We start from the raw sequence: 21299 nt of genomic DNA on the forward strand, positions 1-21299 counted from the left end.
CTGGCTATCTTAAGGTGAGCAGCTCTCTTCTGCCATGCCCTTCTGTTATGATGCTCCACCTTTACTTCAGGCCCAGTGATAGAGTTGGCCAATCATGGACTGAACCTCTAAAACCATGAGTGTTTTTGCTCTTGTCTTGTCTTGTCTTGTCTTGTCTTGTCTTGTCTTGTCTTGTCTTGTCTTCTCTTCTCTTCTCTTCTCTTCTCTTCTCTTCTCTTCTCTTCTCTTCTCTTCTCTTCTCTGGTGGTGGAGATGGTGATACGGTGGCACCCAGGGGCACTCAGCCAATGAGCCACATCCCTAGCCCTATTTTGTATTTTATTTAGAGACAGGGTCTCACCGAGTTCCTTAGCATCTTGCTTTTGCTGAGGCTGGCTTTGAACTTGTGATCCTCCTGTCTAGGTGTGCACCACTATGCTTGGCTTGAAACCATGAGCTTAAAATAAACTTTTCTCCAGGTTGTTTTGGTCAGGTATTTTGGTCACAGCAAATGGAAACCTATAAATAAATAGGTTAAATAAAACCTATAAATAAAACTTTGCCTTACATGGCAAATTTACCAGAGTTTTCTATAAATAATCCAAAATTCAGTACATATTTATTTGTTGACATGTCTCAGGGGCAGGTCTGCTCATTAAAAAAAAAAAAAAAAAATTGCCATGTTATTGTCCTGCCCCAAAAGAACTTACAAAAAGTGGTTAAAATAAATCCTTTATAAGTATTTCTTACCTCAGAAGGTGTGTAAACTCTTAACCAGATTGATTAAAACACATAAAGCTTCATTTTGCCCAGACAGCTATATGCATGTAGCAGTGTAGCAGGAATATGAGGTTTGGTGGATTTTTACAACCACCTGTCTTTTTTGATTAGGCATGATAGATTGTTTTCACCAATTGGTAACCATTGCCAAAACCACTTCCCAGTTAATTGGCAATGGCATATACTATCTTTGTAGTAAGGCAAAGCCCTGAGTGCCAAAAGTTCCTTAACAGAAGCTGTCAGGCAAGCAGGGATGTTGTCCAGGGGCTTCCCATCATGGGAGAGAGCTGGACCTTTGATCTCTGCTACTCTTGAGTCTTCAGTTCTCTTTGTGGTTCTCCACCCCAGAGCAAAAGCTAAATGGGCTGACTGGCCAGCGGCTTGAGGGAACTTAAGAAAATCAGTTTGTTTAATATTAAGGAGGGCTGGGGATACAGCTCCATTTAGAATGTTTGCCTCACATGCACAAGGCCCTGGGATCAATTCCCAGCACCACCAAAACAACAACAACAACAACAAAATTTAAGGAACCAGTTGGAACCTGAACCAGTTGGAACCATAGCATTAGCTAGGCTTTTTTTTTTTTTTTTTTTAAATACAGGGTCTTGCTAAGTTACCCAAGCTGGCTTGAAAGTTATGATCCTTCTGCTTCAGCATTCTGAGTCACTGGGATTATAGGTGTGAGCTACGGTTCACAGATGGCAAGATCTTTTAAAGGTTGACAGATGAAAATGTACAAAAAGAAAAAAAATATTTGTAGCATACAGGTTATCTGAATAGGGTAATGTAATTAAAAAAATATATTTTGGGGCTGGGGATGTGGCTCAAGCGGTAGCGCGCTCACCTGGCATGCGTGCGGCCCGGGTTCGATCCTCAGCACCACATACAAACAAAGATGTTGTGTCTGCTGAGAACTAAAAAAATAAGTAAATAAATAAAATCTTTAAAAAATATATATATATATTTTAAGTCACAGTGAACTTGATCAAGTTTACTTTCTAATTGAAAGATGGGAATGAGCAAATATTCCTTTGTATTGGGTGATTTTATTTTTACTTAACAGAATAAAATTAAAATAGCTAAAGTTAACAGCCTTTTAAAAAGTTGTATCCCCACCCCTACCCCCATACTGGTGATTGAACCCAAGAGCTGTTAGCCACTGAGCCACATCCCTAGCCCTTTTTTGTAAAATTGTATTTAGAGACAGGGTCTTGCTGAGTTGCTAAGTGCCTACTAAGTTGCTGGGACTGGCTTTGAACTTGTGATCCTCCTGCCTCAGCCTCCCAAGCTGCTAGGACTACACTCTTGTGCCACTGTGCCTGGCTCTAAAAATTAATATTTTTCAATCTGAAATAATAACAGCACGTGTATGGAGGAGGAGGATACATTCAAATAAATATAGCATCTTTGCTGGGCATGGTGGCACACTCCTGTAATTCCAGCGGCTTGGGAGGCTGAGGCAGGAGGGTCTCGAGTTCAGAGCCAGGTTTAGCAAAAACTGAGGTGCTAAGCAACTCAATGAGTCCCTATCTCTAAATAAAATACAAAATAGGGCTGGGGATATGGCTTAGTGGCCAAGTGCTCCTGAGTTCAATCCCTGGAACCAAAATAAATAAGTAAATAAAGCATCTTTGAGATGGAAAAGCCTACGGAGAGAATTATATGAACAAAAAATAGTGATGTCTGCATTAGTCTCCAATATTACACAGCAATTTAAGAACATAGATATTGAGCTTCTTAATTAACACAATTAATGGAGCCATGATTTCTATAACGTTGTGTTGTTTTCTTTAACGTCACAGTGATGTATTAATGGTATATTTATTTAGTGGTACTGAAGAATTAATATAATTCTTTATCTCTCTTAAGATTAACTGAATGGTCTGTGACCCAGAATTACGGTAAATATAACCTGCTTATAACTGTGCCATTATAACTAAATACCATAATTGTCCTTTTAAAAAAAAAACTTTTCCTAATTTTATTTAATATGGTAAAATACTAATTTATAACATCTATCATCTTAAATCATTTTATGTTACAGTTCAGTGATATGGAGTACATTCATACTGTTTTGCAGCCATTATCATCATCCATCTCCATAATGCTTTTCAAAGAACAAACTTTGTCCATTAAACAATAACTCTCCATTTCTTTCTACTTCCAGCCTCTGACAGCTACCCTTCTATTTTCTCTGTGAATTTGACTATCCTGTGTACCTAATATAAGTGGAAGCATATAGTCTTTGTCTTTTTCTGGCTACCTCAAGGTTCCTCCGTGTTGTAGCATTTTTTAATTTCATTCCTTTTAGTTTTTATATTATTATTATTATTTTTTAAAAAAATTTATTTATTTTTTAGTTTTCGGTGGACACAAATCTTTATTTTATTTGTATGTGGTGCTGAGGATTGAACCCAGCACCTCGCGCATGCCAGGCGAGTGCGCTACCGCTTGAGCCACATCCCCAGCCCGTTATATTATTATTTTAAAATTTATTTGGGGTGCAGGAATTGAACCCAGGGTGCTTGAACACTGAGTCAATCTCCAGCCCTTTATTATTTTTTATTTTGAGACAGGACCTCATTAAGTTGCTGAGGCCGGTCTTGAATTTGAAATACCCCTGCCTCAGCCTCCTAGTCAGGTTACAAGTGTTTGCCCCCACACCTGGCTTGAATTCAAGCTTTCCTTTTAAGGCTGAATGATATCCCAAGGCTGTAGATATGTACTACATTTTGTTCATTCATCTGTTCAGTACACTTGGTTTGATTGCATTGTGAAAAATGCCATGACTATGGCAGTATGTCTTCAAGATCCTGATTTTAAAATTCTTTTGAGTAAACAGAGAAGTAGAAGGTACTGGATCATATGGTTATTCGATTTCTTCTTTTTTGAGGTACCTTTACACTGTTTTCCACAGAAGTTGTACCACTTTATGTTCCAACCAAACATGCACAACCGATTACATTTTCTTTTTTTTCTTCCATTTGCTTTGTAGTAGTCAGCTACTGTGTTGTAATGTTGGAATCATCAGTAGCTACCATGAGGAGGCATAAGATTTACTGACAAGTAAGTACATGCAAGAGAGATACTGAAGGGTTTAAGCATGAAAGTAACAAGTGGGTTTGTGTTCTGAAAGATAAAATATCTTTGTGATTACTATGATGTAGTTGGAAGGAAGATGCATCCGAAGGGTTTAGATCCAAACAAGAGGATCACAACAGACCGAGCCAGAGAAAATAGTAAATGTCTGAACAAAGACAGTAGAAATGGAAAAGGAAAAAGGAATAAAATGCAGTGCTGGAATCAAATCGAGGCATTGCAAGCACTCTACCACTGAGTTATATCCTCAGCCCCCTCTCTCCTCTTTTAATTAATTAATTACATGCGATACTGCCCATTGAAAATGGGTGTTTTGTCACTAAATTACATCTCTAGGCTCTCCCCTACCACATACCTTTTGAGACAGGGTCTTGCTTACCTGCCCCAGCTGGCCATGAACTTGGGATTTTCCTGCTGCAGGCTCCAAAGTTCTTTTACATTTGTTATCTCAAGGAACCAACAAATTTATTCTACACCTGTTGGATACCAACAGTTGGATGAAACCCCTCCTTGGTCTCTACTTCAATTTCCCACACGAGGCAGCTTCTACTTCGGACTGCTCTCCCACCCCAAACTAAGAGTCTTTCATCTGTTTTGTTTTGTGTGTGATCCTGGGTATTGAATCTAGGGACTCTCTACCAATGGCCTTTGGCCCTTTTCATGGTTATAGAAGAATATCAGAGTTTAGCAACATCCAGAGGACCATGAAGGCCAGTCTGAGAGCAGAAGAAAATAGTGGGAATTCCTGATGAAGTAGGTGCTTGGCAGCAGAATGCAAATTAGGCTGGATCCTTGAGAAGGTTCATTTAGGAGAGAGGCAAGAAACAACTGCCCTAGGAAGGGATCAGGGATGCTTATGAAGAAGTAGAAATGACAAGGTTATGCTAGGCCCAGGGACATGAAAGAAGAAAAATTGAAAGTCCAGTCGAGTCTTAATGCACTATAGTCTTAGACCACTATAATTTGGTGTGGGTGCCTTAGTTGCTGAGGGTACATCAGGGAGATGGGCAAAACTTTTGTTATTCCAGTGCTATGCACCACAGGCACTTTCAGGTAACAAGTGCTGCTGCAGGCTGCTTGGCCCCGGGTCGAGCGGGCTGGCTGAGCTCCGCTCCTGCCGCTCCACTGCCTGCCGCACCCTTGCTGAGCGCTTCCCTGCTGGGGTGTCAGTGCACGCCGGCTTGCAATCTTGCAACCCGGTTGGGCACAAAAACACAAGCCAGTCAAACTGAGACAAAGTTTTATTTTGTGAGAGGTCGTGTGCGTCCCCTAACAAGTGGGTCCACCATGTGTGTTCTACCTGAGGGGGGGGGCTCCACTTCCCCCGGAACACCCTCCTACCATCCTTTCCCAACCAATGGGAACTCTCCCATTACAAGAGTGACATGAGTAACCTGAGTCCCGAAACGGGCCCAGGTAAACAGCAGGAGACAATTACCATAATGTAATTTAACATAATCATAATCTGAATGGCTGGTTGGCAGTCACTAAACCCAAAGTGCAGTGAAGAAAATATTGTGGGATAATCTGGTAGAAGGAGTGGAGGAGAACTTGAGTTGGGGAAGATCCCTCTGGAGCAAATGACATTTGAGGTGACATCAGAATGGCAAGAGGTCAGACATGAACAGCGGGACCCGGGAGCAATTCTAAGCATAAGAAATAGTCTGAGCTAAGACACTACAGTGGAGTTCTCTTGGTATATTTGATAGAGAAAATGACAGCATGGTTCTTGCTATAGTAAGGGGCAGGACAGGTAGAATAGGTGATTTTGAAAAACTTGGAATAAGTTAGCATTTTTCAAACTCCTTGGTTTCAGGATCCCTTTACCCTTGTAAAAATTATTAAGGCCCCCAAGTTATGTTTATGGAACCCACCCCCCCCCACACACACACTTTGAAAATTAAAAAAAAGTTAAGCTAGTCATGGTGGTGCACCCCTATAATCCCAGCAGCTCAGGAGACTGAGGCAGGAGGATTGCAAGTTTGAGTCCAGCCTCAGCAATTTAGCAAGGCCCTGAAATTACTAGAGACCCTGTCTAAAAAATAAAAATGGGCTGGTTATGTGGCTCAGTGATTCAACGCCCCTGGGTTCCATCCCCAGTACCAAAAAAAAAGCGAATCACCCCTTAAGATATGAAAATTGTTTTGATTTATCCTCCTCTCCACACCCCCCCCCAAAAAAAGGAGTCTCCAGGAGGAAAAAACAACTTTTTATCCGCCTCCCCAAGATTAGAAAGAGTTTATTCCCTGACAGTCTCAGATTCTCTTTGAGTCTCTGACTTTGCTGCACAGTGTTAAAGAGGTATAGCCTCCATAAGAAGGCAAGATGCTCATCAAATGTAATTTAAGTAATGTCTGTTCATGTGAGAAATATTAACTTGGTGGAGACTTGAAACAGATGGTGTGCAGTTGGAGTAGATAACTATATTATTCCAAGTAAACATTTGTTGGAGCTGGGAAGCAGCAATCCACATTTCACTTTTCCCTATTTACATTATCAGGTCAGCTGTGTTGCTGCTGCTTTTAACTTGCATTAAGGTTATTAAGGAGGGGTTGATGTTGGCAGGCTGATTACAATGTATCTTTAAATATTAAAATCATTAGCATTGGAAGAGACCCTTGAGTTACTCTCAGCATATAGTAGCATGGTGATTATTGATGCATTGGGTAGCTAATAAAACCTAATATTTGGGTCTGATAGAGCAGTTTCTTATCTGTTACTTTAGTTGCCTTTTTCAATCCCTACCCTATCTCCATTTTACAAATGAGGAAGCCAGCGCTCTGGAGTGACTTGTCCAGGGTTCCACAGTAGCTGATAAATTAACAGAATGAGGGTTGAGTCACAGCTTCCAGTTTCATTGCCCAGTGTCATTCTACAGTAGCCTGCCTATGACTCTTCAGGAACATAAATCTCTAGCTGGTGTAGAATTTTGTGCATTTGCCACACTGCATTTTTCATCTTTGCTGCAAACAAGCTTTTCATATTTCTGTTATTCTGCTTCAGATAAGAGATGAACTTACTTGAGGAGGGGAAGTTTTATATTAATTCTTATCTGGCCTAATGTAGTATATAGCCATTGTTCCTCATTCAGTTAAGTTCTAGAGAGAGTTGTGTACAGTGTTTTACATGTTTATATTTATATACCCTTTGTTACAAATAAAATATCCATAGTTTTCTTCTTTTCTCTTGTATCAAGGATTGAACCCAAGGGCACTACACCTCTAAGCTATATCTCTTTCCCTTTTAAAATATTACATTTAGAGACAGAGACAGTATCTCACTGAGTTATTTAGGCTGAAGCTGGCTTTGAACTCAGGATCCTCTAGCTTCAGTTTCCCAAGCTGCCAGGATTACAGGCATGTGTCACCACACTCGGCTGGCTGCTCTATTCAGTCACCTTTTTTAGATTCTTGACTTTCATGACGATCAGGTTTTTTTGTTTTTTTTTTTAGAATTTTTTTAATATTTATTTTTTAGTTCTCGGCGGACACAACATCTTTGTTGGTATGTGGTGCTGAGGATCGAACCCGGGCCGCACGCATGCCAGGCGAGCGCACTACCGCTTGAGCCACATCCCCAGCCCCAGACGATCAGTTCTTGAACCTCTATTTTATTCTCACTTTCTTGTAGATATTTGGTCTTGAGCTGATTTTTTTTTTTTTTTTTTTTAAGTACTGGGGATAGAACCCAGAACCCATGTAGCTTGCCATGCTAGCTACATCCCCAGCCCTTTTTATTTTGAGACAGGGTCTTTTTAAGTTACTGAGGCTGGCCTCAAACATGCTCTCCTCCTGTTCTCCCTGAGTATCTGGGATTACAGGCCTGCACCACCATGCTGGGCCTGCTCCCTGGTGCATTAAATAGGATTTATAAATAGGAATTATATATCTATATACCATTAATTGACAACATCTCATTACAAGTTCTTTCTTTCTACCTCATGCCTCAGCTCGAAACTTCTTTCTAGACCTGGCTGCGTGTCCTACATTTCTGATGGAATATCTATTAGGCATCTCACCAGTTAATCCCATTCTTTAGCTGCTCCTCAGCCTATCTTCTTTCCCATTTCAACTCCTTCCAGTTGCTCAGGATAAAACCTCAGGATTGTACCTTGACCTGTCTCATGTAATCCTTTTTTTTTTTTAATTCTTTATCTTCTGCAATAGGAAACCTATTGTTACACATCCCACCCCACCCCCCAATTTTTATTTTGGAATAGAATCTTTCTAAGTTTCCCAGGCTGGCCTCAAACTTGCAATCCTCCTGTCTCAGTCTCCTGAGTCTCCGAGATTGTAAGTTTGTGCCCACATATCCAGCAAGAATGCAATTAATTTTTAAAAGCTTAGATCTTCCTCTAACAACCTTGGTGAACCTATATCGTTTTTGTTTTTGTACCAGGGATTGAACCCAGGGTCACTCAACCACTGAACCACATCCTCAGCCCTTTTTACTTTTTATTTTGAGACAAGGTCTTGCTAAATTGATGAGGTTGGTCTTGCAATCCTCTTCCCTTGACCTCCTGAGCAGCTGGGATTACAGGCCAGTGCCACCATGCCTAGCTCCTATGTCTTAATCTTAATAATTGGGTTGTAAATTTCTCTTTGCCTTCTATGTAGAAAGTCATCTGGTTTATTCAAAAGATTTTCTTTCTTCTTTTCCAGTCCTTACACCCTGTATTCTTTTTGCTGTCATGCCACTATGGCTTGACTCCTACTAAATAAATGGTGAATAAAAGTGTTTATATTGGACACCTGTTTCTTTTGAGTTGAAAGAAATGCTTGTAGTATTTTCCCAATAAGTATGACATTTATGTGGGTTATTGGAAAAAAACCTTTATTAAGGAATTGAAATATTTCTGCTTTTGTTGATGTTTATGAATAGGAACTGTTTTCCCAAATGCCTTTTCTTTAATTACTGAGATAATCTTAAAATTTTAATCTGTTTATATGGGGAGTTTTATCTGTTTATATTGTTCCTTTATTCCCTTCCTCCCTCCTTTTTTTTCCCCCCTGTGTAGGGAGTACTCAGGGATTGAACCCAGAGACATTAACTACAGAGCCACATCCCCAGCCCTTATTAAAAATATTTTATTTAGGGATGGGGATATAGCTCAGTTGGTAGAGTGCTTGCCTCATATGCACATGGCCCTGGGTTCAATCCCCAGCAACCCTGCCCCCACCCCACCCCCCAAAAAAGAGACAGGATCTTGCTGAGTTGCTTAGGGCCTCACTAAGTTGCTGAGGCTGCTTTGAACTCTTGATCCTCCTCCTTCAGCCTCCTGAGCCACTGGGATTACAGGCATGCACACCACAGCAGTTGGATGGCTTTGTTTTTTTCTAATATTAAAGTATCCCTGTATTGTCGAATAAACTTGAGTATGATTTTTGTAAAAGAATGCACTGTTGGATTTGGTTTACTATTTTTTCTCAGCTTCATTGTTGTCTTCTCTCATGCCCCTTTATGTTTAATTTCTTTCTATCAGTCCCTGGAAGCCACTGGTCTGCTTTCGAAGCCGGCTTTGTCTAAAGTTTCATATAAATGAAATAATGTGTTATGTGGCTCTTTGGCATCTTTCATCTTTCACTTACCTTAATACTTTAGATATTTATCTATCCATGTATGTGTGTCATGAGTTAGTTCCTGTGTGTTATAATTTTGTTATTCTTTGACTAATGTTGAGCATTTTATTATGTGTTTATTAGCCATTTCAATATCTTCTTTTGGGGGTGTCTGTCTTCCCCTCCTCGCCTTCCTCTGTCTCTGTCTCTTAGGGATGGAACCCAGGGCCTCATGCATGCTAGACAGGCTGTCTACCATTGAGCTATATCCTCAGGTGCCCTCCCTCCCTTAAATTACTGTGAGACATTCTCAACTTTAAGTTGATAAGGCTAGCCTCGAACTTGAGATCCTTCTGTCTTAGCCTCCTAAGTGTGTTTTACCTTACCCAGCTCTCCCAATATTTCTTAGCAGATTGATTTGGTTTTAAAGATTCAGATATAATGGCTTCCTTGGCCATACTGATTGGAATGATCATTATTTCTGGCATACTTCTGAAAAATCTACATTTTACTCTTTTTTTTTTTCTCAGTGATGATACGCAGGAATACTTGACCATATCTTCTTTCCAAAATTTAATTTAGATAACTATCTCAAAAGCCAAGTAAAATGATTAATTCTAACGAATTTTTAATCTAATTAAAGTAAAACATGTATGAGTGTGCTGCATACCAGCCTCTGTTATATTCATTATGATACCCCCAGAACCAGCCTTTGTTGTGTAATCCCCAAAGACAAATGGGAAAAAAAAACAACTATCCTTATAAAATATCCTTTACACATCAAACTCAGCTTCTTTTTTCTAAATGTGGTGCCATCCTTTAGATCTAAGAATTTCTTATGTTTCCAGTTTGGGTTGTAGTCTTTTCCCTCACATTATAGCATTATTTTTGATCTCATATTTACATCTCTTCTTTATTGTTTCTTTGCTAGCCTCATAAGAAGTTTAAAAAACTTCCAAGGAAATATATTTTATAATTATTTGTAAATATCCCTGTTTGTGGGCAATTTTTCATGGAGGATTCTTCTCAAATAGTACTTGTCTAGGATATTTACCAATATATTCAATAGTACTTTCTTTTGTGGACCTATAGAATAATTCTTTATAGTTTCATGATTATTTGTTTTTATGGTTTAGAGATTGAACCCAGGAGCGTCTACCACTGAACTACATCCCTTTTCAAAAATTTTTATTTTGAAGGTAGAACTCATGAAAATCAAAGAGAGATCAATAGAAGAAAAGGACCAAAGGGAGGAAGGGAGGAGGGAGTGCTAGGGAGTGATATTGGCCAAATTCTATTTTTATACATTTTGTGCATGCACATATGTAGTAACATATCCCATCATCATGTGTAACTATAATGCACCAATAAAAAATATGGAGGGTGGTATTTTGAGACAGGTCTTGCTAAATTGTTCAGGCTGGCCTCAAATTTGCAACCCTCCTGTTTTTAGCCTCTTAAGTAACTGGGATCACAAGCATGTGCCATTGTGCCTGGCAATAGAAAGAATTTTCTGTTTCTTGAACTTTAAAATTTTTAAAATTAAAAAGTGCTCAAGATGTGTGTGGTTGGTTCTTAAAGGGATTCAGCTAAAATATATATAAACAGTGATTTCATAAAAATTCAGGAAGAAGTCACTTTCACAATGATGACATAAGGGCATGCCATAGCTATCTGTCTTCCTATAGGAAGTTCCTCTGCTCCTACTGTGACTCCAAGCAGAGTTAAAATGCAAACTTTGAAACATACCCTTTACCTATCATCTGAGCAACTGATCAGTTTGATCAGGTTATACAAAACATGAGGTGCATTCATGAAACCCAGGCTCTAACAAAAATACGTATATTGTATTTGGTGCTTTTATGACTTTAAATTCTTGGATCATTCTATATAGTATGTCTGAAGTTATATATAGATAAAGTATTAGTCAGAAAAATTCTGAGTAGCCGGAACTACAGGTATGCAGCACTATGCCTGGCTGCCAAGTTGTTTTGTTTGTGGTGCTGGAGATCAAACCCAGGACTTAATGCATACTAGGCAAACGCTCTACCACTGAGCTACATTCCTAATCCTAGTTTGTTCTTATTATCCCTCACTTTTACGTATGTTGAAAAGTGAGATCCAGAAAGGTAAAATGATTTGCTAAAATCCATGTAACAGAAAAGTTTTCACACCAAATCTATTTCCTTACCTGTGATTTTCCTGCTGTAGTATTGCTTGAAACATGAGGAATGACACTGAGGTTGCAGGTTTATGGGTAATGAAGTTAGTAAGAGAGGCGTAGGACGTGTAAACAGTATTTTTGAGGCTGAGCTTTGTTCACTGTCTAAACTTTTAGTTGGTAAGAGCATCATGTCAGCGCAGTTGGTCTATTCCACCTTTTTTATCCTGCCAAATGCTGAATGTTAAAACACATCTACGCCCTACGCCCTCCTCGGGCCTTTGGCGCCCTCACTGTAAAGGCAGGTGGTCTGAAGAAAGACTCCCTCCAGGTTGCTGCACAGGGTACATACACATAACAGTGCGAGACAACTGTCAGTTCCTTCCTTCCCTTCTCCACCCCCTACAGAAAGCTGGGCCCCAGATGGAAGAGCTGGAAATGTGTCAAGTGTTCTTTGAAGGGCATTGAGAAAACACTGTCAGGGAGAAAAAGGCAAGCGCAACAGCTCATTAGTCCACTAGTCAGACAGGATGACCATCAATTTCACAGGGAAAATATCCTGAGCAGAGGGATGACAAGGGCTTTCAGAATACTACACATTTAAAAAAAAAATTTTTTTTGTAGTTGGACACAATATCTTTATTTTATTTATTGTTGTGTGGTGCTGAGGATCGAACCCAGGGCCTCAAACGCTAGGCCAGTGCTTTACCTCTGAGCCACAACCCCAGCCCCAATACTACACATTTTTGACAGGATTTGTAACTTGGGAGCTCGGCTCCCATGACTTTCTTTATTCATTATATCCTTTCCCAAAATGCGGTCACTGTAAACTGAAGCATTAAAGGTAATAATTGGGCCTATAATCACTGTGAATCAGGAGGCTGAGGCAGGAGATTGCAAGTTTGAGGCCAGGTGGGACAACTTAGCAAAACCCTATGTAAGTTACTGAAGCTGGGCACATGGGCACACGCCTGTATCCCTAGCAGCACAGGAGGCTGAGGCAGAAGGATCACGAGTTCAAAGCCAGCCTCAACAAAAGCAAGGTGCTAAGCAACTTAGCAAGACCCTGTCTGTAAATAAAATATAAAATAGGGATAGGGTGTGGCTCAGTGGTCTCCAGTTCCGGTACTAAAAATAAATAAACAAGTTAATGAGAGCCTTACTTAGTTGTTTGTTTTTTTTTTAAATATTTATTTTTTAGTTTTCGTCGGACACAACATCTTTGTATGTGGTGCTGAGGCTCGAATCCGGGCTGCACGCTTGCCAGGCGAACGCGCTACCACTTGAGCCACATTGCCAGCCCCTTGCTTAGTTGTTAAGGCTGGTCTCAAAGTTGCCATTCTCCTGCCTCAACCTTCTGAGTAACTGAAATTGTAGGAATGAGTCACTATGTCTGGCACCTGAAAACTCTTTTCAATGTCAGTAAGTTTATCTAATTTTTCTTTTTGGAGTTTCTTTGTTGTTTATTGTTATCAAACAGCTGCTTGTTGTCAGTTACCTACAGGGATGAAATTGTTCATCCATCGTTAATTTAGAATCAGTTGTTGGGGCTGGGGATGTGGCTCAAGCGGTAGCGCGCTCGCCTGGCATGCGTACGGCCCGGGTTCGATCCTCAGCACCACATACCAACAAAGATGTTGTGTCCGCCGAGAACTAAAAAAATAAATATTAAAAAAATTCTCTCTCACTCTCCTCTCTCACTCTCTCTTTAAAAAACAAAAATTAAAAAAAAAAGAATCAGTTGTACTTTTTATTTTTTTTGTATAGCTTATATCATAAGTGACATTGACTCCACCTTCTTTTCCTTTATTAGTATAGTTGACTATATAAAAATTTAGTATTTCATCACCAGCAGAAATTTATATACAACTGATATTGATTCTGTTTCCATGTCATGCAATTGAGGCCTTTTAGCTGTTTATAGTTTAGCTGTTTCTACTTTACTTAATTGATTTGTTTATAAGGAGTAGTCTAGAAAGAATACAATTGAGGTACCCATGTTTGGAATCTGGTTTCTCCCTTTCTCAGACACTCTGTAAACTGTTAACAAAGTACCACAAACTGGTTGCCTTAAGATGTTAGAAATGTATTCTCTTACACTTTAGGAGCCAGAAGTCCAAAATCAAAATCAAGGGGTGTGTGTGTGTGTGTGTGTGTGTGTGTGTGTGTGTGTAGGGAGGGAGGGAGAGAGAGAGAGAGAAAGACCTAGATCTCATGCCCTCGCAGGGCTGATTCTTCCTTGAGTCCTCAGAGGGAGATATCAGTTCCGTGCCTGGCTCCCAATTTCTGGTGTTTGCCAATATTCTCTGCAGTCCTTAGTTTGTAGATGAATCCTTGAGTCTGTGCCTTTATTGCCACACGATCTTCTATGTGATGATTTTCATATATACTTCCCTCTGTGTGTGTGTCTTCTATCTACCTACCTACATACCTGTCTGTCCATTTATCCATTTATCTGTTGTGGCGCTGAGGATCAAACTAGGAACTTACCCATGCCAGGCATGTGCTCTACTACAAAGTGGCACCCACAGACCTGTCTTTTCTTCTTTAAAGACACCTTCATATTGGATTCATAGCCCACCTTAATTACTCAAGATGATCTCTGCAGTCCCTTACCCTAATTACATCTTCAAAGACACTTCTTCCCAATAGGTAGCATTCACACATCAAGATGTTAGGAAATGGGGGCTAGGGTTGTGGCTCAGTGGCAGAGCTATTGCCTATCGTGTGAGGCACCAGGTTTGATCCTCGGCACCATAAATAAATAAATAAATAGATAGATAGATAGATAAATAATGAAGGGCACATCAACAACTAAAAAATATTTTTTTTAAATGATGTTAGGAACAGACATAATCTTTTTTGGAAGCAAACATTTCACCCATTGTACTAAACCTCTACTTTTCAGTCTTCTAGGAAAACAAGTTGGAATTTCAAATTAATGTTGCTGTTTTAATGCCTTATAGGAACTCTGACCTCCATTTATTTTATTCTCTCCAGTTGGTTCTGAGAAAAGGGTGCCAGCAATGCCTGGATCGCCTGTGGAAGTGAAGATACAGTCAAGATCCTCACCTCCCATCATGCCACCCCTCCCACCAATAAATCCTGGAGGACCAAGGCCAGTGTCCTTTACTCCTACAGCATGTGAGAACTCTTAATTACTTGGGTTTGTGGTTCAGAGTGACATTTGTACCTAAGTGACTGACTTTCATTACACATATACTATTCAACATTTTCAAAGTACTAGTAAGCCAGATATAGTGGTGCACTCCTATAATCCCAGCAGCTTGGGAGACTAAGGCAAGAGGATTGCCAGTTCAGAGCCAGCCTCAGCAACCTAGTGAGGCCCTAGGCAACTCAGCAAGACCCTGTCTCAAAATAAAACTTTAAAAAAGGCTGGGGATACTGCTCAGTGGTTAAGTGATCCTGGGTTTAATTTCTTGTATAAAAAAAAAAAAGGCAAAATGCTATTAAAATATTAACAAATAGATATGGTTGTTTCCAACTTTCATAAGTTTCTTATTCTCTCTGAGAATTATAATAAGCTTAGGTTTAAAAAAAAAATGGAGGGCTCGGGATGTGGCTCAAGTGATAGTGCCCTTGCCTGACATTCGTGAGGCACTGGGTTCGATCGTCAGCACTACATAAAAATAAAGATATTGTGTCCATCTAAAAGTTAAAAAAAAAAACGTTTGATTGCTTTTTCTTTTTTTTAAGTAGAGTATATTGTTTTCATACTCTTTAGTTGTTAAGTAAATATTTTACTTCTTTTACTCAAAAAATGAATTTAAATTATATTGATTTATAAGATTCAAAATAAATTTTATAAAATTATTGAACTACTTCTAAAACTGTTCCAGGACTATTATTGTTAAATCCCTTTATGAAAGAAAATGTTATGGTCTCAGTTTTGTAGGGCTGCCAAAACAAAATATCATACCACTGGTTGACTTATTTATTTCTAAAAGTTCTGGAGATTAGAAGTCAAAGGTCAAGGTGTTGGCAGGTGTGGTCTGTCCTGAAGCCTTTCTCCTTGGGCTTATGGATGCTCACCTTCTTGCTGGTCCTTACATGGCCTTTCCACTATGCGTAGGCATAGCTGCTATCTCTTCTTCTGTGTATAAGAACACTAATTTGATCTAATTTAACCATTGTATATTCCTTCAAGTCCTTGTCTCCAAATACATTTACATTCTGAGGTATGAAGGGTTTGGACTTAAGCATGCGAATTTTCAAGCAGACACAATTCAATCCATAACATTTACATGAGCCTATAAATATATAACAAAGGATTCAACCTCACTAGCAAGGAAATGCATATTATAAACTAGTATAATACCTTTGCACAACTACTATGTTCAAAGTATAAAAGAATGTCAAATTTTGCTGTGAATTTATGAGCAATCTGAACACTCGTGAATTGATAGTTGAAGTGTAATTGGATACAGTCACTTGTGCAAATTGTTTGGCAGTATGTTCCAAAGCTGAATTTCCACACACTTTATATGTCAGCAGTTTCACTCATATATATATTTAAACAATCCTCAGTTTAAAATCTAGGCTTAGATACATACATATATGTCTTGATTTAATTCTACTTTTCATGCAAATGCTGCCAGCATTCATGTTGACCCTCTTGTACGTATTTTGCCTCATAAACCAGAACACACTTGCTCTTTTTGGAGTGCCGAAAATATGTCAGAGCATTGTGGTAGATGCTGGGTATATTGTTTTATTTAAATTATACTTTCTCAAATTTGTGTTTTTATGTTTATCATTTTAAAATACAAGAGAGGGCTGGGAATGTAGTGCAGTGATAGACCACGTGCCTAGCATTTTTGAGGCCCTAGTATGATTCCTTATATAGCAATTGTGGAGGAAAAAAAGGCAAGAGTGGTGTTGCAGTTGTGGCTCAGCCATAGAGCACTCACCTAGTGCATGTGAGGTCCTGGGTTCGATCCTCAGCACCACATAAAAATAAATAAATAAAGGTATTGACAGCTACAACTAAAAAATAAATATTTTTTAAAAAGAAAAAAAGGGCAAGAGAGTGTAAGATGTACAGCCCTAGTAGAAGGTTTAATTATTTTCCCAAAACATTTGAAATCGGATAACTAATAATTGTAGCATTCAGTTGAACCAGAGTAAAATAAAAGAAGTTTAATAACCTTTTTCTTAAATTCTGTTTTGTATCTCAAAAGTAAACAGCCTTAGTCATAGGTAGACTTGAAATGAAACAGATTTAATTCCTGCTTAGCTGAGTGCCAGTGTGCACACCTGTAGTGCCAGCATCCCAGGAGGCTGAGGCAAGAGGCTGCAAATTCAAAGCCAGCCTCTGCAACTTAACAAGACTCTGTCTCAAAATTAAAAATGAAAAGGGCTAGGGATGTGGTTCAGTGATTCAGCATCCCTGGATTCAATCCCTGGTACCAACAAAACAACAACAACAACAAAAAAACCCTGCTTATCGTTCAAATTTTAACACACACACAATAGGTATATGTAAATCTAGCCCTGATGTATACATGTACTGAAATATCCCGTAGTAATAAATAAATAAAATGTTAGTCTTTTTTACCTCCACATTTGGCTGCATGGAGGTGGATATATTTTATTTTGGAAAATGTAATCATAAGGTTTTATTAAGAAGACTGTAAAAAAGCCTATCTGCATGTCATGGTGGCTAAAAACACAGTAATATCTTATTACATTGTTTCAAGAGGGCAGCTCTATGCCAAGAATTGACCTTTCTGTGAAAACTAAGAAATGACAGACCATTATAACTAATTTTTTGTGTTGTTGAGGTTGAATGTTTTATCTTTCCTTTCCAGTGGCTTTAGTAATCTCTTATAAGAAAATAGGAGAGAATTCACCCTTTTTTCCTCTGCTTTAGCTAGTCTTTTATGCAGTGAAGCATTTAGCACTATTTTCTTGAAAACTTACCTTGGTTAACTAATGAATAAAAATTAAAACTACACATATAGTATATACAGTTTACAAAAGCTTAAGAGAATGCACTAATGTGTAAGGTATTTCTCATCAAGATGTGGTGGTGCACACGTAATCACAGCATTTAGGCATCTGAGAAGGATCAAAAACCAGCTTCAGTAACTTTGGGAGACCATGTCTTTAAAAAAAAAAAAAAAAGCTGGAGTTGACTCAGAGGTTCAGCACCCCTGGGTTCAATCCCTGATAGAGAGAGAGAGAGAGAGAGAGAGAGAGAGAGAGAGAGAGAGAGAGAGAGAGAGAGAGAGAGAAAGAAATGTGTAATCTATTGGCAATGCAAATATAGAAAAAAATAAGTAGATGTGCATGGTGGCATATGACTGCATCCCTGGCTGCTCAGGAAGCTGAGGGAGGTGGATTATAAGTTTAAGACAAGCCTGAGCAACTTAGTGGAAGCTTGTCTCAAAAGATCAAAAGGCACTGGGAATATAGGTCAGTGCTAAACTATGCCTGGGTTCAATCCTCAGTACCACCAAAAAAGAAAGAAGAAAAGAAGTACAGTTTAGAAAGTAAAATAGTGGAAGTATGTACACAGGCAACAAAGAATATTTATTAAATCTGCCAACATTTAAACTTAAAGTGGAGCAGCAATGTGTTTGTCAAAGAAAGCTTCTTAATACAGGTGATACCTAAGCTATAGAGGTCAAATTTGAATATGGATTGGTCCAGGAAGAGAGAACAGAGATGATCAGGTGACTTTGACTAACTTAGAGGAAAGAAAAGTGAAGTAGGAAAATGATTGTGATTGATGAGTTTTTGTGGACATAATACAGGTAAATATCAGTTTTCAAAGCTAGGTAAAGATTAAATGCTTAGGCTCTGTTTTTTTTTTTTTTTTTTTTTTTTTGTGGGGAGGTACTGGAGGTCTAACCCAGGAGCACTGAACTACATCCTGAGCCCTTTTTGTTTCTATTTTGAGACAGAATCTTGCTAAGTCATTGATATTATAGGCATATGCCACCGCCACTGCATGATTAGGCTTTTCAACTTTTCTCAAATCTTGACTTAAATTGTTTCCTACGTTTTTAGATACTTTCATCTTAGATATCTTTTTCTTTTCTTTCTTTCCTTTTTTTTTTTTTTTTGGTACCAAAGATTGAACCAGGGATGCTTAACCATGAGTCACATTCCTAGCCCTTTCTATTTTATTTAGAGACAAGGCCTCGCTAAAGTGCTGAGGCTGGTTTTGAATTTTCAATCTTCATGCCTCAGCTTCCTGAGCCACTGGGAGTACAGGCTTGTGCCACCAAGCCCAGCTCACCTTAGATTTTATGATTAAGCAAAATCTATTTGAAACTGGGGACTAGGTGATTTTTATCTCACTGTTCTGTGACAGAGGAGTTTTTTATGTTATGCTACCAAGAACATAGCTCCTCCAAAAAAAAAAAAAAAAAAAAAAGTCTGGCGCTGATGCCTGGCCCTGTACTTCTGTTTTAACACATTATTCTGTTACCATTATTTACCTGACAGTGTGTCTCATTATACATAAAAGTATTATTGAGGACAGAAACAGCTTTGCATATTCTTTTAAAATATACTTTACAAAATTTGAATGAATAAATGAAAGAGAACACAAACCAGAAGAAATTAACAAAGGCCTTCGTGGTCTGTAAATTGAGTCTTTCAATTTTGGCTTCCTTTTAGTAAGCAATGGTATCAACCATTCTCCTCCTACCCTGAATGGCGCTCCATCACCACCACAGAGATTCAGCAATGGTCCTGCCTCTTCCACTTCCTCTGCGCTAACAAATCAGCAATTACCAGCCACTTGTGGAGCTCGGCAACTCAGCAAGTTGAAACGCTTTCTCACCACTCTGCAACAGTTTGGCAATGATATCTCACCTGAGATTGGGGAGAAGGTTCGGACTCTCGTTCTAGCACTGGTGGTAAGTATAGCATCTCTGTTCCCTGGGTGTGTGGGTCACATTCATAACCAGCAGAGAAGTTGTAGATTTTTATAATTTATATAACGCTGTTGAATTATAGCTTCATGATGGTAAGGTTTATAAAAGTAAGAAAGTCAGTAATGCTTACCTTGTTGGTTAAAGAGTTGATTTAATTCTAATAAGTTTAGGATTTGGCTTAAAACTGGTTTCAGCAGACCTGCTGAGGTTAATACAAGATTTTTTTGTGATTTAATATATTCAGTCCCTAGTGTATTGTTTCCAAACCAAAGAGAATAGAGAAGTATCAAGTTTAATTTTTAGAATAATGGTTTGTAAAATTGTAAGTTTCATCATTTAAATAAATAGTATCAAAGGATTACATTGTTCAGCTCCTCGTGCATACAGTTTCTTTATGATTTTTAAGGTACAGGTATTTTTCTTTCTACACTGAACATGGTGAGCCTGTATTGTAAAATATTGCTTTTCTGAAATCACTAGCTGGATGAGGTTTGACTCTGAGTTTATAAGGGAAATGCTACCAGCTTTCAGTATATATCAGATAGATACTTCAGAATTTATCTCAAGAAAAGTGTTCTGTGCTCCTTCCTGAATATTAGCATATATGTGATAAAAAGAAAATGAAGGTCTGGCGCTAAAGCCTGGCTCTGCACTTCTGTTTTAACACATTATTCTGTTACCATTATTTAGTTGACAGTCACATTGTTTACCTTCATGTCAGATTTCTCACATTTCTCAGAGTATAATTCAGAATCCTTTCTGGTGGTCCAAAAGGTCAGAATTATTTTCATAGCCATATTAAGTCATTTATTTGCCTTTTTGTTGTTGTTCTTTTAAGAATGTGTGGTGAGCCTGGCGAAGTGGCACATGCCTATAGTCCCAGCATCTCAGGAGGTTGAGGCAAGAGGACTGCAAGTTCAAAGCCATCCTCAGCAACTTAGTGAGGCCCTAAGCAACTGCGTGTTTCAACATAAAATATAAAAGGGCTGAGGATGTGGCTCAGTGATCTAACACTCCTGATTCAATTCCTGATACTAAAGAAACAAAAGTTTGCAGTGAGCCAGGCTCAGTGGCATGTGCCTATAATCCCAACTACTTGGCAGGGCCAAGGCAGGAGGATCAAAAGTTGGACCTAGCCTGGCAACTTAGTAAGACCCGGTCTTAAGATTGAAAGTAAAACCAGGCATTGTGTCACACACATGTAATCACAGAGAATCAGGAGTTTGAGACAGGACGATTTCCATTTTGAGGTCAGCCTCAGCAACTTTGTGGACCCTATGTCCAAAAAATAACAATAAAATAAAAATAAAAAGGATTGAGCATGTGGCTCAGTGGTAAATTGCCCTGGATTCAGAGATGGGGTGGAAGGTGGGCAATGGGGAATGAGTTTGCAGTGGAATTTGCTAGGGGCTATATGGCATGAAATATTGCAAAAGATAAAGTATATAGAAGCAGATAGTAGAAATTAGTTGTCTTTTCTTATGCTGGATATTTAAGAAATTTATAAAACTGTGAAACAGAACACTCAGCACATTTCTCTCAGAAAATTTTTTATTTTTAAAATGTTATAAAATATGTAATGGATTATTTTGAAATAGGTTAAAACTTTTTTTTTTTTTTTTTGTACCAGGGATTGAACCCGGGGCACTTAACCACTGAGCCACATCCCCAGCCAGTTTTTATATTTTGAGACAGGGCTTGAACTCAAAAATCTCATGCCTCAGCCTCCTAAGCTACTGGGATTACAGGTATGCACCACCATGCCTGGCTCTAAAACCTCAGTTTTAATTTCTAAATTGGTTTGAATTCACA

General features: G+C 38.8%; 1 protein-coding gene and 1 non-coding gene across 2 annotated transcripts in view; both read left to right on the top strand.

Moving 5' to 3' along the window:
• Nucleotides 1–21299, top strand: part of Cbfa2t2 (CBFA2/RUNX1 partner transcriptional co-repressor 2) — a 142241-nt gene that overhangs the window by 83423 nt on the left and 37519 nt on the right. The window contains exons 2-3 of the mRNA XM_026383294.2: nucleotides 14578–14721; nucleotides 19228–19469. Coding sequence (XP_026239079.1) covers nucleotides 14578–14721; nucleotides 19228–19469 — 386 coding nt within the window. The remainder of the gene's footprint in view (nucleotides 1–14577; nucleotides 14722–19227; nucleotides 19470–21299) is intronic.
• Nucleotides 8958–9036, top strand: Trnam-cau (transfer RNA methionine (anticodon CAU)). The gene has a single exon. It is a non-coding gene; the product is annotated as a tRNA-Met (tRNA).

Source organism: Urocitellus parryii, chromosome 6 (genome assembly GCF_045843805.1).
Source record: "Urocitellus parryii isolate mUroPar1 chromosome 6, mUroPar1.hap1, whole genome shotgun sequence".
In the NCBI taxonomy this organism is placed as follows: domain Eukaryota; kingdom Metazoa; phylum Chordata; class Mammalia; order Rodentia; family Sciuridae; genus Urocitellus; species Urocitellus parryii.